This window comes from Podarcis cretensis (genome assembly GCF_951804945.1).
Source record: "Podarcis cretensis genome assembly, chromosome: 3".
In the NCBI taxonomy this organism is placed as follows: Eukaryota; Metazoa; Chordata; class Lepidosauria; order Squamata; family Lacertidae; genus Podarcis; species Podarcis cretensis.
This window is the reverse complement of record NC_137172.1, coordinates 70,474,737-70,492,213: the sequence shown is the minus strand read 5'-3', so window position 1 is coordinate 70,492,213 and position 17,477 is coordinate 70,474,737. Positions and strand designations below refer to the sequence as shown.

The window sequence follows — 17,477 nt, the reverse complement described above, 5'->3', positions numbered from 1 at the left end:
TGGAGCAAATCATGCTACCCGTGCCAAGGCTTGAAATGGGCAGGTTCCCATTTTTCTTAAAGGATCAGGAAATTACAACTACAATTTTAGTTGCATGTAAAATGGACTCTGTGATTACCAAGAAATTGTATTATTTCCTTAAGTTTTATTAAATCAAAATATGGAAGCAATACTTTTTTTTACCAGCAAGTATAGTAAAATGATGGCACGGAGACTGCTTTGAGGCAGCAGCTACACTTAATTATAGCAGAATCTATGGATTTTATGCAACTAAACATAAAGCAAAATCTGGTAAAATTTTAGACACACAGCAGCAGAGAAGAGAGTCACGCAGAAGATTGCCTCTTTAAATTTTCTCGATGCCTTGAATACTGCAGACTTACAAAATGTATTATTATTATTAATTATTCATCATCATCATCATCATCCCTTTGCCATGAAGTCTCAAGATGGGTAACAACAATTTAAAAATAAAATATTGAAATAATTTAAAACAAATGATAGTTAAACAAATAGGTCGGGTCTTGAAATACAGACCTCCGGTGTCAAAGACAAGGGTAAATTCAACATAGGACAAAAACTACTTATTAAAGGTAACAGACACACCTCAGTGGGAAGGAAATTCCATAGCTTAAGGGCTGACAAAGAGAATGCTCTCTCCTGGAACACCACCACCCAGAACTTGAGGGCAGTGGAACTACCAAGAGTGCATAATGTATGTATACTTCACTGTCACAGTTAAGCACTATAAAATCCTTCAATGTCCTGCCTGTAGAAGATCGAAATGATGTAAGGGGAGGAAATCAGAATATATAGATTGCAGACAAGATGTAAGAATATAAATATGGATTTCCATCTTCCACATTTGAGGACTGGCATAACAACTCCATTAGGGTAGTATTTATAGTATGAGAACTATAAAAAAGGTAAAGGTAAAGGACCCCTGACACTTAAGTCCAGTCGCAGACGACTCTGGGGTTGTGGCGCTCATCTCGCTTTACAGGCCGAGGGAGTTGGCGTTTGTCTGCAGACAGTTTTTCCGGGTCATGTGCCAGCATGACTAAGCTGCTTCTGACACAACCGAACGTTGAAACCAGAGCAGCGCACAGAAACGCCATTTACCTTCCCGCCGTAGCAGTACCTATTTATCTACTTGTACCTTTTGGGGGGCATGCTTTTGAACTGCTAGGTTGGCAGGAGTATATACTATAGTATATACTACAGTGGTGCCTCGCATGACGAAATTAATTCGTTCCGCAAGTTTTTTCGTCTTGCGAAGCACGGACTTTGGAAAAGCTTCAAAAATCACCAAAGTCTTCAAAAACCTCAAAAAAGGCTACCACACTGCGTGCTATGAGTTGCTCCTCGAAGTGAATGCACGGTTTTAAGAAAAAGGAAACAAACTTGCAAGACAAAGGAAACAAACTTGCAAGACGTTTCCGTCTTGCGAAGCAAGCCCATAGGGAAATCCGTCTTGCGAAGCAACTCAAAAAACGAAAAACTCTTTCGTTTTGCGAGTTTTTTCATCTTTTGAGGCATTTGTCTTGCGAGGTACCACTGTATATAGTATATACTATAGGTAGTATTAATTTACTGTCCTACTTGTAAATAACCTCTGCACTGACTGCATCTTATCCTGTAATTCTAAATTCATAGCTGTGGTTGTCTCTAACAGCTGGGGAAATAGCTGACTTATACTTTTTTACGAGACAATTACTTATCTTCAATGGATCAGCAGAAGGCCACAACAATTTCCAAAACATAAAAATACACAAAATGGGACTTCACTAAATTAATGATATTCAATGAAGAGAAAGAGCCCTGCTCAAAGAGCACAGGGGTATTCTGAGAACCAGGCAAAGCTGTGTAGGTATATACACATAGATGCATGCAAGAAATGGAAGGAAGAGGAAGGTAAGCAAAAGTTTCTCTTTGAACTTTTTACTCAGCACTTGCAACAAGCAGTCGTCATCATTTCCGTAGTGGCACATGGCTGCTGCATAGTAAGTTACAGCCCTAGAGGGTTTCAACTGTAATTAGAGTGACACAAGTGAGACAAAGACAGCCTATAAACAATCTACTTTAGCACAATGATAAGCTCTTAAAGCTCATGTTTTCATTCAAGTGCATTTGTGTAACACATAAAACCAGCATAGATATCAACTAACAAACTTTCAGGGCATTTGTAGATTTCATTTTAATCCGGGACTTTGGAAACCTGCACGACTCAAATTGCACGGAATATGGCAACTAAAATTTATTCCTTTGCACACAATCCTAAGAATCTGTTTTCATTTTCATGTTGCAAGTCTCTAGCCTACATATTACCTGAGCAGGCAGGGAATATAAAAAAGGGAATGACCATTTTTCCTTAAATAGGAATTCCAGTAATCAGAGAAAGATTCATTTGCTAAGTGCAACCAGCGGCCATTTCTCATGGCAAAATCACATTTTCTTGGCCTTAAAATCCATGTTCTTCCTTTACACACAGACGAACTGAATGAAACATTCCAAATTCTGGAAGACAAAAATTCCTCACAGAAACCATATGTGACATTGTACAAATTATATGAACTGTGTAAAGCTCATTTATTCTACCTATTCCAGTTGCAGAACCAAATCCTAGTATTAAAAAATTGGACAAGAGGAGTTTAGAGCTGAGTTGTACAGCCCTACCGATTAGCTATTTTGCTCCTATAAAGTCTCTTAATACACAGCAGAAACAGAAAACTGAGCTACAGATGTTTCTTATTTCTACTTTGGCATGCAAATGCAATGCATTAGCTCATGCCTTCTATTGCTGGCTCACCTCCCCATCCTCCTAACCAATGCACTCTTCACCTATAGTAACTATTCCTCTTTTGCACTCTCTATTCAACCAAATTATTCCATCTGGGGAGATTTCGTTTTAAAAAAACAGCCAGAGAATAGTAGATTTACACTGCTTTATTCTAAGCTGTTTTCAGATCAGAGTTTTACATTGGTTTGCAAACAATTTTACCGCTTATAATCAAAATACAGTCCTCTCATGAGTTATGCAGCAACCACCAAAATTTTTTTTTTAAAAAAAGAGAAATGTAACTAACAACAGTCGAGCCTGCTCTGCATAACGAAAGGACTGCAGACCGTAAGGCAGGGCTTGGCCACACAATAAAGCAGAGGTGCAGGTCTGTAACAGCCAGGCCTTAGGGTGGAATGACAGGGATATGTGTTGCCATATTCCCGCAACCACTTGGAAACTAAACGTCGTTTGTTGTCCAAAAATGCATTTTACATTGTCATTAAAAATAGCATTTCATGCTGCCAAATTTCCAATTTTATTTTATTTTTTAATTTTTTGCTATACAGCCGTACCTTGGATCCCGAACACCTTGCGACTTGAACATTTTGGCTCTTGAACGCCGCAAACCTAGAAGTGAGTGTTCCAGGTTACGAACGTTCTTTGGAACCCGAACATCTGACACAGCTTCTGATTGAGTACAGGAAGCTCCTGCAGCCAATCGGAAGCCACACCTTGGTTGTCAAACGTTTTCGGAAGTCGGACGGACTTCCGGAATGGATTCCGTTCAACAACCAAGGTACAACTGTACCATGAACTTGAAGTAAGAAAACTGATCTTGGAAATTTTGGTAAGCAGGGGAAGGAAGATGCTTGATTTACTGAGTAATAGGAAGATGTACAGTAGCTAGCAAGGTACAATTAGAGCTGGGTAGGGTCAATACTGCTTCATTAAGTAAGGGAAGGCAGTATCACCAAAGTCACATTGTCATTTCCCTCTCCAACACGGCACCCACCCACTGCCAAAGTAATGTGACAAAAACAAGTACATGTGATCCAACCTTCTATGTGTTATGAATAGTTTTTTCAGCAGCTACACTGTGCAATAATATACGAACTGGGCAACAGGAAGCTAAACTTTTATCTGTGTAATATCATGTAATATTTAAGTAGCTCTTTAAATTAACAGTGAAAGAAAACTTAAGGCAAGAGGGAGCAGATTTATGTACAAGGTAATTACGGGAAAATTCAGCAAAGGACTCTTGAGATAGCCCTTCATGACTTCATTTGACAAGGTCCTCTAGCCAGTGACAAAAATGGGAAATGTTGGCACCTTTGTTCATGGGGATACAGCTGAAGTTTAGACAACCAGTATATGTAAGACACATCAGTTTCCAACAGAAGCAAACACAGCAGTAGTACAATGGGTCAATCAGTGGCCAAGAGGAAGGAAGCTCCGTGCTACTAACTGGTGGAGTGATTGCTCCTTCCAATCATTGCTCAGCATCAGTCTCTTCCTATACATCAAACTGCCTGGCCACCGCTGTCAGTTTCCATTGCCTATAGAGGCACACAAAGCTTCCTTTTGGTAAGGAAGAAAGACATGCATAACAACCCCCATCTTTCAGTATAACACTAAGCAACTTGCAGAAATGTGGTGTAGAAGGCAAGGTAAGATTGACAAAGACGCACTCCTGATTCCTGCCAGACAAACCCAAAGCTTGAGCACCATGGCCTATTGTGGAGCAGGCGGTAGTAAATAAAAATACTATGTGATGTGTACAACTCGTTTCATTTTTATTTCAAACCCTTTATTATAGAGGCACATCCCTGCTATTCCAGGCCATATTTCTGATACGATGAAATTGTTTTTATAAAACTATTTTATTGAATCTTCATGTGTTAAGGACAAGTCCCAAAGTACCAGCATTAGTATTGCAGCCTTCTTTAATTTTATTTTTACTGTCAATTTCAAACAGAGGTTTTCCGCAGGTAATGTATGAGAACAAGAAGGGTTTTTTCTGCAGGCTGCAATGCCATTTCTGAAACTACATTAATTTCTCTAGAGACTGGTCTCCCTAGTCCACTCATGCTCCCCTATGGGAAAAGCGAATAAATTTGATTCCCCCCCCCAAACTTCATATGTTTATAGGTATTTTATTTATTAAATCTCTTTTCCACACTTCCTCCCAAAGGATCCCAGCTTATATATAAGCTTAGAAGAGGAAACAAATTGAACTACCTTCATCACTATATTCTTCTGACATCTTTTGCAGAATGGTCACTATTACTCCCATTTTACAAGTAGGAACCTGAAGCTGCAAGACAGTGATTCTCTCAGGGCCACCCTGCTCAGCCATGTACTTAACAGGGAGCTGAACCCTGAAACAAAAATAAAATTTAAAATGTAGTAATCTTGCATGTTCAACAAATGTAAGTATCATTCTCTATTTAGCCCAAGCTTACTTTAAAAAAAAAAAAAACCCAAGTGTTTGCATCTTCTAGCTACAGTAAAAACTACAAGTGTCAGAAAATTCTGTTTAAAATGTCTTCTGTTGTCATTCTCAGCTCATGTAACAGAAATTTCAGAGTGCATATGTCACTACATAGCAGCCATTCATTTCTCCTCAAACAAATAGATCAAACCAGAAGAGCTGACCCAGTGCAGTATCACAAATTAAAAAGAAAAAGCCTTCCACATCATGCAGGAGAATCATAGTGTGAAGTTAGGTATACAGTACTGTAAACAAAATGATTCCCCCGCCCCCAACTCTGTAACAATGTTCTTCTGAAGCCTAAGAATGCTTGCTGCTTGGCAACTGGAAGCTTGGAAATAATCAAAGAGCAAATTTCTGTTAAATGTTTCTCACATTCATGGAACAATCCTTTCACCTAAATCCCAACAAAGAAACTATATGCAAGCAGTCCTTGGCCTATTCACATTCATACAAAGATTGCCCAAAGAGAGATAAAGACACGTTGCATGAACAGACACAACACTACCTGTAGGCAATTAAAAGTTTCAGAAAACTCACCTTATGAAAATCCTAGTCATAAATTACCAATCCCTTTGACTCACTGAAATTCTCATACTTGGACTGCAACCAAGAGATCAGAAACATTTACAGTAACCTAGACACTGTTCAACATCTACTTCTGCATTTCTTCTAGTCCTAATTACAAATATAAGCAGATGCTTATGTGGCCATAATGAATCCAATGTGACTATCCTGTGGCTAGCCAGAAGTTCCTAATCATGGATGCATGAGGACTATTCCTGTAATTGTGCACTAGTTAAGATAAAGGAAAACATATTGAATTGGGCTTAAGTACAATTTAAAGTTTGTTCTTCAATATTATGTTTTTATTTTTGTTTCTGAGAAATGAAGCTTCACTTGTTCAAAAACTAAGCAACAAGACAGTACACATTTTGCAAAGTACAAACAGCAGCACCCCAATCATAGTCACAATTATATGGGAAAAGTTCACATTGCCTACAACTGAGCTTAAACAAACTGTGCAAAAGAGCAGAAGCTTTCAGAGGGGGACTTAGTTGCTCACATAAGTTTTCAGAATACGGAATATAGACCTTTTATATGAATGAAAATGTTTTCATTTGTAAAGTTGTACAGTAAAGGATACCACTGGAATTAACAAATAGCTTGTAAGCTCCTGAAACTCAGGTTACAAACCAAAGATAGGATTCTAAAGTTATGTGGAAGAGGCAGAACAGTTGATACTGGAGACAAGTGTAGAAGCAGCCTTCCTCCTATTATAGCTTATCAGCAACAAATGGGTTTTTCTTCAACAATAGCTGTTAAGACATCTGCCGCACACATTAAACCATTTCAGGATCTTCAGGACTCCCAAGCAATTGCAGAGATTTCTCATCTGCTCAACTGGTTTGCTACTGTGCACAGAATATGAAAAATGTGTATACTAAACTTAATATTATCAATAGTATGCATAAATAAATGCTTAGTCTTGATAGACTCTTAAGAGTAACTTCCATTGCCAAATAAGTGGCATGCAAATGGGAAGAGCATAGTCTTTGTTGGTTCAGACTGCATAATGAATGTCCTCTTCATTCATTACTATTTCATAACAATCCTGATTTTAATTTGCAGTAAACATTTTAAGAATGCTTGTTTACCTTTTTTATAGTTCTGGATTATGGCTTATGAAATCTCTTCATCTGCTCCTTACTGTAACATAACCAACTGAGTGAAGATTGCAATTTCACATAAACTTCAGAAACCACCCATTAATTATAACAGTTAGGTGAGAATAGAGCCAGCTGTATTCTTGTTCCCTCCCTTTATGCTATTCCTTGGTACAAAAGGTGGTGCTTCACATGAGCCTCCATCTGTTGTGAGATTTATTTTCTCTCTTGCTTGTTCATTATCCAATTGCGCACCCATGCATATTTGTTACAGCATGCCCGAAAGCACAATCCCCGAAAGAAATTAAAAAGGTCAAATGTAAAGGCAGAAAAGCCATCTCACATTGGGGACATTACAGTAACCCCATATTACAATGGAAGTGAAACAAATAGGAAGGTAAGATATAGGAAAAACAGGAAGGGAACTGCTAACAAAAGGCAGAGGTGCTATATAAGCCTTGAAAATCAAGGTCACACAAACCAAAAAGAGAGAAAAGGCAGTACAGCCTACTGAGTTCATCCCTGAAGGCTCTAGGCATGCCAGGGCCACTACACAGACAATTCAGAAACTCACCATTACTTCCCCTTTCAAGGACACACCCGCATTCTTGGAGGCAAGTACCACCATTGCGTTCTCATCTTCAGGGCTCCAATTACTGTTTATATCCAAACAGATATAAAACTACTTGATCTTTCTCCCCTCCCCACCCCAACCCATCCCACACCTAAAAGGCAAAGAGAGCTTAGGTTATCCTAGCCGGTTCTTCACCTATAGTATGAATTCAACATTTGTTTCATGTTTTAACAAAAACCAACCAATTCAGGAGACCCCCCTCAAAGCTCATAATAAGATTGTGATCTCACACTGGTTTAAAATTCAATTGTGACATTGCCTGTGAGGCTGATCACTCTCATACCACCTGAGGCTAACATTTAGCAAGAAAACCTACCTTGCTCTGGGAAACACAGATATTGTCAACAGATCAAATTTGTCCTATATTAACAAGACCATGTCTCAGGAAATTATTATTAGACAAGAAATAACTATAACAGCCTAAAGCTTGCCTTCAAGTAAGTTAGTGGATCAAGGAACAAAATATCACTCTACTATTAATTATCCAGCTTGGAATCATAGTAAGATGCCTTATACTGAGTCAGATGAATTGTCAATATAGCTCAATGTGGTCTATATTAACTAATAGCAACTCTCTGAAGTTTCATAATGGGGACATTCACAGGAATACCTGAAAAGGCCAGGGACTGAATATGTGCAAAGCAAATGCTCCACTACTAAAGTATGGCCCTTCTTCAAGATTCCCCGCTAAAGTTTTGAAAGCCAAAAAGCACAAAAAATGTATAGTACTTGGCTGCATTTTCTAAATTATCAAACATGCTACAATTTTTGCACTGTGCATATTTAGGTATTAATGGCTTTGCAGTAGCTTTCCCTGACGTTGCCCTCCCAATATTTTGGAATAAAAATCCCAATAACTGCACCAGTGTGGCCAATGGTCAGGGATGATGAGAGTTGCAGCCCAGCAATATCTAGGGCAGGCATAGGCAAACTCTAGCCCTCCGGACTACAATGGGACTATAATTTCCATCATCCCTAGCTAACAGGACCAGTGGTCAGGGATGATGGGAATTATAGTCCCATTGTAGTCCGGAGGGCCGGAGTTTGCCAATGCCTGATGGGGGGGGGGTGCCATTCTGGGGAATGCTACCTCGAGGCCTCCTTGCTATGCACATCAAAGCTTGACTTTATGGTCTCCTGACACTCGGACGTTGGACTCTATTCATACACCGATGGGGCTGCACACCAATTTACATGCCACAGATATGTAGCACTTTCTCTAATGCCATTGTGAAGAACAGCTCTTACTTTACACATCACACATTGTGTGGTAGAGGGGACCTCACTGAGTGCCTGGAGAAAATGTAGGATATAAATGTAAAAGTAAAAACAAAACACTAATCAGCAGTCCAGCCTTGCTGTGAGGAGACTGCCTGGACATCAGGATTTTTGGTTTGTCTTCACAAAACCAAATGCCATTGGGAATTTGTGTTGGAGTGAGAAAGAGTCCATGGAGTATTCTATTATTATTATTATTATTAATAATAATAATAATAATAATAATAATAATACATCCATTACAAGGATCACAAAAAGAAAAAGAAGAGTTTGAATTTGATATCCTGCCTTTCACTTTTAAGGAGTCTCAAAGTGGCTAACAATCACCTTTCCCTTCCTCCCCCACAACAAACACTCTGTGAGGTGAGAGAGGCTGAAAGACTTCAGAGAAGTGTGACTAACCCAAGGTCATCCAGCAGCGGCATGTGGAGGAGCGGGGAAGTGGACTCGGTTCACCAGATTATGAGTCTACCGTTCGTAACCACTACCACACCATGCGGGACATTACTGTGGGGCAAGAGGGCTGCTCATGTTTACCACTTTTTAATTTTTTTTAAGAACTGCATATTGTTCTAGAGAAGACAGATTTAATGAAGTTTGTTTTGAAATATCACAAAATAGAACAAGCAGGAAGAGGTTGTGTCATTCATTATTATTTAGTAACACCCAGTGGGACTAGTGAGTGCTATGCAACCACATGCCATGCACAAATTGTATGAACAATGCATGTTCTGGAACTACATTTTCTAAGTAACCAAACATTAACGTTTCAGATGCTAGGAAAAAGAGAAGTCTCAGCAAAAGAAGCCATTCAGCCTCAAAAACAGACATCTGAATCTCCTTCAGAATTTGGTTAACAACTAGCTATCCTACAAACAAAAAAACAAAAACACCACCTGGGTCTGAAATTACCCATGAATGCTCTTTGCCTCAATTAATTATATAATGCTTCACAGAGCTCAGTCATTTTGTTTTATTGAGGATAGTCCCATAATAGATAGACAGATAGATATAAAATGAAGTAATATGAATGTTTGGGTCCATAAATAGCTTATTATTATCAATCTTATCTTCACAAGTGCCACACCTGAAACAGGTGTTTAAAATATTTATTCTTGATCACCTACACATTCAGATAAACAAGTGCAATACTCTGTGGTCTTCTTATAAAGTTTCTGTACAAAGTCATTATAAGTGAAGGAGATTCTGCATCCCAAAACAGCCTCTTATTCATGCAAAGAGTAACCTGCACAATGAAACCTCTTGCTGGATTAGAGCTATCAATTAATCCATGTTCTCTACAGAACTTTGCACATGATTTATTTAAATAATTTGAATTCACATTTATGTTTGCAACCCAAGTGTCCTGATAAAAATACTGAATAATGAATAATTATAGTGTTCTTGTGAGGAATTATTAACCACAAGAACAATCAAAATTATTCACCATGGATATGACTTATTACCAAACTATTGTGCAATCAGAACTAATCTCATATTGGGTCAGATAATGGTTCCATTCAGAGGCTTCAACCAATCAAACTACAGTATCAAAGTCAATAATGGTACACTCAAAAGCAGCCCTAATATTCTAGCACTTGGCAGGCATAATCACTGCTTCAAGTGGATGGTATAGATTTTAGTAAACATACTAAACTGAAAGGAAAAAACATAATGGTACAAAGATTTCCAGGTTTGACAATAAGGGTGTCACATTTTGTCCAGCAGCAGGATACTATTATAACCAGCAACATTCTTTTAAATCAATCTATTTTATTATTCACTTCTGTATTAGCCTAGCAAACTAAGTATACAAACATATTGATGTAACAGTAGAACATGCTGGGAAGCACCTGTCAATTCTTAATCACATGTGTGCATTTCTCACAAGCTTCTATCATTTTACTTTCAGGAAGATCTGCTGGTTGTTCTGAAAGACTTGGAAGTTGTTTATTTTCCCCACTTGTTTTTCTATGTATTTTCTTATAGAAATGGGTAACTCTTGTTTTTGGACAGTGGGTTCGCCTCTCACCCACTCTGCTCAGTAATACTGTATAATACATGAAAAGCCATAAAAAATAGTATGGCAGGTGTGTTCTTTTTAGATATTACAACCCTATTTTTTAAAGCACATACTATTGATTCATTTTACCATGGATACAGTGCAAGCAAACAATATTTAAAAAGCTAAGCATACTTTGCAAATATGAGTGTGATGCAAATAAATTAATAGCTAATTGTAAAATATATATATATATGCCCTCAAGCTCAGTAGTAAAACACATTCATTACAGGCGAAAGGTCTCTGGTTCAGTCACTGGCAACTCCAAACATGGTTGGCAAAGACCCCTGTCTAAAACCCTGGAGAGCCCAACCTTGCCAGTTAGTGTCAACAATAATGAGCAAGATGGACCAAAGCACTGATGTGCTATAAGGTAGATTCCTATTTCCCTTTCACTTTACAGCAAATAGAATACACACAGAACTGAATAGGCAGCTATAAGTCTTGTACCAACAGTACCCGGGGGTGGGGTGGGGTGGGGGGAATCAGTGCTGTGTTTATCCTAGACTAGGAGAATAAGGTAGAGATATATTCTAGCGAACCAGCAGGGTTGGTTCATACTTGAGTCATATACAATTATTTTAGTAAACCAGTCACAAATTCTGGATTTTTTTTCTGGAACTGCCAATTTTAATCTGTTGCTTCAATTTCTGGATGTATTAAGGAATATGAAATTATTTATGTACAGCAAGCCCTGATCATTAATTAAAAAGTTAGCAAATGAATGGTATGCACAATAAACAACAGAATCTGCAGAGTCTATTTAATAGTTCACCCTGAGAACAGCTGACAACTTAAAGCTATAAGCCACTCCCCACAAGTAACAAACAGTTCAGTAATTCATAGTGTTACCAAAGAATGGTAATTTATTCTAAAGTGCTGTGCAGACAAGTACAGTTTGTTCTCAGGCACTGCAAGAGAACTATTCGGTATCAGTAACAGGAGCTGATGACTAAAACACTACCTAGTTTGGGGCCATCAGTGCAAGAATATTCAACCTAATCCTATCTTGCATGGTTTAATTATAGAGATAACTGTATGGCTTAATTAATTTATCAAGGGCATGCAAGCTACACAGGCCCAACTGAATTCCACCCGTTTTAACCTACCCATTTCAACAGCAGCATCACACTAGAAGCATCGACAGAGATGTATCCGGTTTTAACAGCACTACTGAGCTTTAAAGCTTTCCTTCCAAAACAAAGCCCTAACCCTGAGTTATCACTACTTCCCGGAAGCAGAGCATACACAGTCTCTCTGAGGAAACAGGGCTCCATGACTGGGAGACGAGAAAAGCACAGACTTATTTATTCCAGGGCCTTGTTCAAAACCGGGCAGCACTAGGGTCTTCTTACCACCCCCCACCCGTATCTGGGAACTTCCAAAGAGAAAAGCAAGTGTGGTGATTTTGTTTAGTTTGTTTCCCTCAGAGGGTTGCCTTTCTTTTCCTCTTTGGATTAAGCCGCGTTCACCAATCCTGCCAGGTTTAAGGGTGATTAGCGGAGAAAGCGCTAAATATAGCCGCGTAGTAACTAATTGCATTGCTTTCCCCGGCTTTAATGGCTCCCTGAAGCGGTGGCGGTGGCGCCCCGCTTCCTTTCCCACCCAGGCTGGGCTGCAATCTGCATCGCCGGGCGGGCGGATTTGTTGCAGTGACCTTCTTCTTCTTCTTCTTCCTCCGCTCCTCTCCCCGCAACTCTGCCCGACACCCGCCCCTTCTCCTCCTCCTCCCAAATCACGAAACCAGATGGCGACGCGCGTTAACGAACATCTGAAGCAACTGTAGGGAAAGGGGAAGAAGCCAGGCACAAGCTGAGGAGAGAAGAGACCTTCACCCAGAGCGCCAAAACCGAGGGGAGAAATCTGGCCTGGAAACTGAAACAAGCGAGTGGGGCGGGGAGAGAGAGAGGGACACGCTTTGTGGAGGCTGGGCGCTACACAACCCAAACCCGGTTCGCGTTCACACGTTTGCTGCCCGAAGAGATGGGGCCGGCCTTTCCCCCCGCCGCCGCTACCTGCTCTGTAGTCGCCGTTTTGGCCGAACTCGGAGAGGAGCCTCCCCCACATGGCGGGGCCTCCGCGGGCGGAGAGAGGGCCGTCGGGGAGGAGAAGCTCCGGGGGTCCGCACGGAGACCCGCGCCCGCGCGCGGCCTGGACGGCAGAGGCTGGAAGGGGCAGCTGCTGCTGGTCGCTCATTGCCGGCCCGCCGCCGCCGCCGCTGCCGCTCCTGCCCTTCGCGCTTGGCAGCCCGACTCTGGCCTGCGAGGACCCGAGGCCATGGTTGCTGCCGGCCAGTTCCTTCGCAGGACTAGCAGCGGAAAGGACAAAACTCGCCTCCTTCCTTCGCTGCTGCTGCTGCTGCCCACACACTGCAGCTTCCCGTCTCTTTTCTTCCTCCGCCTCCTGCTGCTGCTGCTGCTCGGTGCCGGGCGGGGACAGAGGCGGGAACTCAGCAGATGCTGCCGCTACTCTCTGAAGAGAGGGGAGTTGGCAGCAGAAGCGGGAGGGGGCGGCCGGCAGCACGGAGCCCGCCAGGGGTAACTGGAGAAGCGGGAGACGAGGAAAAGGAGAGGGAGGGGAGAGGGCTGTTTCTTGGAAAGTAGCAGGAGGCAGCCCGGGAACGTGGAAGGTGGATCCGGGAGCACATGCGAAAGGGCCTCTGAGCACATGCAGAGGGCCGGACCCCGTGCGTCTGACACCATTAGGAGGAGAGAAAGAAAACAACTTCCAGGTCAACGCTTTTGCAACTTCTCCATATACACACACATATATACATACTGAGAGGCTTGATAGCGTGGCCACCAACGGCTGAACTTTGTAACGATAGCGTGGTCCCACTCAGAAGGCAGTTTTGAGTACAATAACACCCTGGTTGTTGAGTTGAGCTAGTTCAACCACAATGGGTAAAAGGGAAGAAGTAATCTTTCTGGTTTGGTTAACACTGGACTAAACCCTATTGGAGATACTTTACACAGGGCATGATAAGGCATGGAGGCTGCCAAGAAATGAAAAGAACCTAAGCACTTAAACACTTAACCCGGATAGCTCAGTTGGTTAGAACATGGTGCTGATAATGCCAAGGTTGCAGGTTTGATCCTCGCATGGGGCAGCTGCATATTCCTTCATTGCAGGGGGCTGGACCAGATGATCCTCAGTGTCCTTTCCCACAATTCTATGATATGGTGGTAATGTCTATCTGAAGGCCTTTTGTTCAGAAAGATCACATGGCACTTCCTTGTGCAAATGCAGTATCTGCTGTAGCTCAGTAGCTTTGCAATGTGGTGCTCTTCGATGTGATGTTGTGGATTGCAGCGCCCATCAATCCCCACTAGCATGGCCAACAAGAGAGAAGGGCATCGCAGTACACACTAAATGGAGGGTGCCATGAGGGCTATCCCTGTCCAATGTGATTAAATAATTGGGGGGGGGTTGTGGGGGGGGGGCTGGAACTGAGCCAAAAATCCACCTATATCTCTAATCAGTAAAGTTGTGGCCATTTCTAATCCAGTCATGGTCTGCTTGAGTTGATTAATTACATCTTACAGTTAGCAGCTGCCTGGAGTGTGTGTGTGTGGCGCTGCGACTAGGCTCGCAATAAACTAACTTTGTGTTGAGTTCCCCCACCTTTCTTCCAGAAAGAAAGCACTAGTCACAAGGATAATATGAGAATCAGGCCACAAATGGCTTCCCACAGAGGTGGATTTAGGGCAACACAACTGGTTCCCTCACACTGGGCGCCAAGCTTAGGGGGTCACCACACAGCATCACATCTATGACATAGTGCACATGCAGAATGGAAGGCAAGAGGCGGGGGGGGGGGCACCAAATTTTGGCCTCTCACAGGGCACCACTGAAATTCGAAAGACCAAAGTCCACCCCTGCTTCCCTGATAGATAGGCTCCCTCACCACACAGTCTGTCTTTTCTGCAAATTACAAGTAAAGCTGCCCTTATACAACTAGTTTCTACTTGTGTTACATCTTTGTCTCAGGACTTTAATTCAATTTTAACCTCTTTTTCCCCCCATTTGGTGTAAGCGTAAAAATACCATTTTCAGACATAACATTGCAGGTCATTTGCATTTTGTGTATCTTGAGTACAAGAGTATATGCCTTGATACATTTTGTGCATCTTGTGCATCTTCAGGTGTTCTAGACAAGTGTGCACTAGTGGAAAATATTATAGCATCTGTATATAACTGTATTATAACTGTAGCTGCTATGTGCATAAGCAGCAATAAGCTTCAGAGTTACACAATCCCCCCTCACCTTTCATACTCTAGCTTGACTGTAATAAACAGATTGAAAGCTTTCATATTTGAACTATACAGAGTTCTTCACTATGTCTAAACTCAGTAAACATTTTCATCTAATTTAAACTATGATTTGTTCAAACAACTCAGAATCAAACTGGTTTATGAGCTACCTTATTAACAAAACAGACTAACCAGAGTTCACCCTAATTTGTATATAACAATTTAGAAGCAAATGCTTCCAGTTGCTGCTTGTGCATTTAATGCTGAACCATAGTTTACTGTTATGTCCAAAAAGGATCCGTAACTTACAGAAAGGTGGCATTTGAGTCTGTAGCAGTGAAAACAACTTAATGTAATACTTTTTAAAAGTTGCAGATTTATTCTGATACGATAAATTTTCATCAGTTGACTGGTGTGTGTGTGTGTGTGTGTATGTATGTAAAGGAAGAAGGTGTAAACTTCAGTAAAATGGTAGTTACCGGTAAATGAAAAAAGCAAGTCTGTGAGAGGCTTAAAAAGTGACCATTACCTACAATAGTAACTGATGAAAACATAATCATATGATATCTGTAATGGGACAGGAAATCACTCTCTTGATTCAAGACTAAACATAAACATCTTGATAAGTTCTAATTCAATAATTTCACAATGGAGTTTCCCTTTGAAATTCCTTTGTTGGCAAATGGCATTATAGAAATTGGCCCTTATCTTGATTTGTCATTCTCTTCTGTTTCACAAGTGTCTGATAAATACTGCATTGAGTTACAGCCTCTCCAAGACTGATGCACACTCTTGGTAAACAGTGTGCAACATTTATAGTTTGAAATTCCATTTATAAATCCTGCAGTCTTCTTAAAGCAACTGCAGAATAAACAAACTGAATAGCAGCAAGCGTATCAGTCCCTAGACACGTTTAATTGGGATAGAACCAATGGAAGGCAACTGACCCAGAAAAGCAAAATTATAGAATTCTGTATGCTTTGCTGCACTCTGGATTTGACTGAGCAGAAGGAACAGTTCACGCCATTGACACAAACACAAAATTCTTAATTATGTATTGTCCTCTTGATTGTGAGCAGAAATTAAATTTACCCCATGGTATGTTAATTTAAAATAAAGTCATGCCATGGTTATAGAACTGAGGCTTCATTATCTCCTGTTTCTTAAGCCACAAACAATAAATCTAACTGGAAAATACAACAAAAAATTATTAGAAATATGCTTTACAGTTCTTCACAAGATCAAAATATTGAACAGTAGTGGAAGTGAATACAGAATAGATATGTTCAAGGACATAACATAATCTCTCTCCACCCCCCCCCCCCCAAAGTCTGCTGCACTTACTCTTGATCTGCTTCAGGATGCAAAACTTGTTTAAGCAAACTATTTGGGGTGAGCAGGGGATTTAATAGCTGTCTTTTAAATGGCTGTGTTACGCTGTATTTCTATACTGCTTTCATATGTTGATATCTTTCTTGAATTATTGGATAAGCAGTGGGTTAAAACTTAAACAAAATGTAATAAAGAAGTCAATTCTAGCCTATAGACATAAAGCCAAGGAAGTGTGCAACTCTTATAAGGATGGGTAAGAACGGAAAAATAACAGGGTCAGGTAGGCCTAAGCAAGTGAAGCCGAGTCAAATATTGCATTTTCAGTATTTTGAATATAATACATAAATAAAATCTGGCGATATCTAACCATGAAATTAAAAAAATTAAAATGGTAACTGGATGTTGTCATTCATGAAAAAGTCTAGTTTAGCCAAAAGTTCCATAATCTCCTTGATCTTCTGAGATGATTGTGAACTAAAGGATCCAAGTTTGGATCTGCACTGCAGGTGTTTCTTGGTTAACATACATTTTTGTCTTGCTCTGTACTATCTTGGAGCGAATGATCATGTCAATTATAGTCTGTAGTTATCTCAGGAACGCAGAGGTGGATGGAATTCAAAATTCACTGCATTGTTCGTGGGAGGCTTGAAACCGTCTTTTAATATCACATTTGTTGCAAAGTTAAGCGGAAAATGTGTGAAGTGTCTATAGCTCAGATACTAAGCTAATTGATCCAAAGAAACTGCACAACAAAGCTTCCTATTGCAAAATCATTGTAGGAGAAATAAGGTGTGCCTCTCCCCTTTCAAGCTTTAGAAGTTCATGTATTTTGCAGAACTTGCAAGGGGCCAGATTCGAAGCCAGCACATGGCTCCTGCCAGCACATTAGGTCCCCACCTTTCCTCCCTCCATGTGCCACTGCAACTCCCCCACATCTGTTCTGGAGGGTCAATAGATCCCATGCTCTCCCTGAACAG

At 40.7% G+C, this 17,477-nt stretch overlaps 1 protein-coding gene across 4 annotated transcripts in view; it reads right to left on the bottom strand.

Moving 5' to 3' along the window:
• The window catches only part of CEP85L (centrosomal protein 85L), a 125,207-nt gene that overhangs the window by 81,370 nt on the left and 26,360 nt on the right, over positions 1-17,477 (bottom strand). For 2 of the 4 annotated variants that reach the window (XM_079970748.1, XM_079970749.1), the window contains exon 2: positions 12,930-13,606. In XM_079970748.1, the coding sequence (XP_079826874.1) occupies positions 12,930-13,606 (677 nt within the window). Of the gene's footprint in view, positions 1-5,020; positions 5,161-7,514; positions 7,647-12,929; positions 13,607-17,477 lie in introns of those variants that run through there. The other 2 variants (XM_079970751.1, XM_079970750.1) reach the window with 2 other exon arrangements.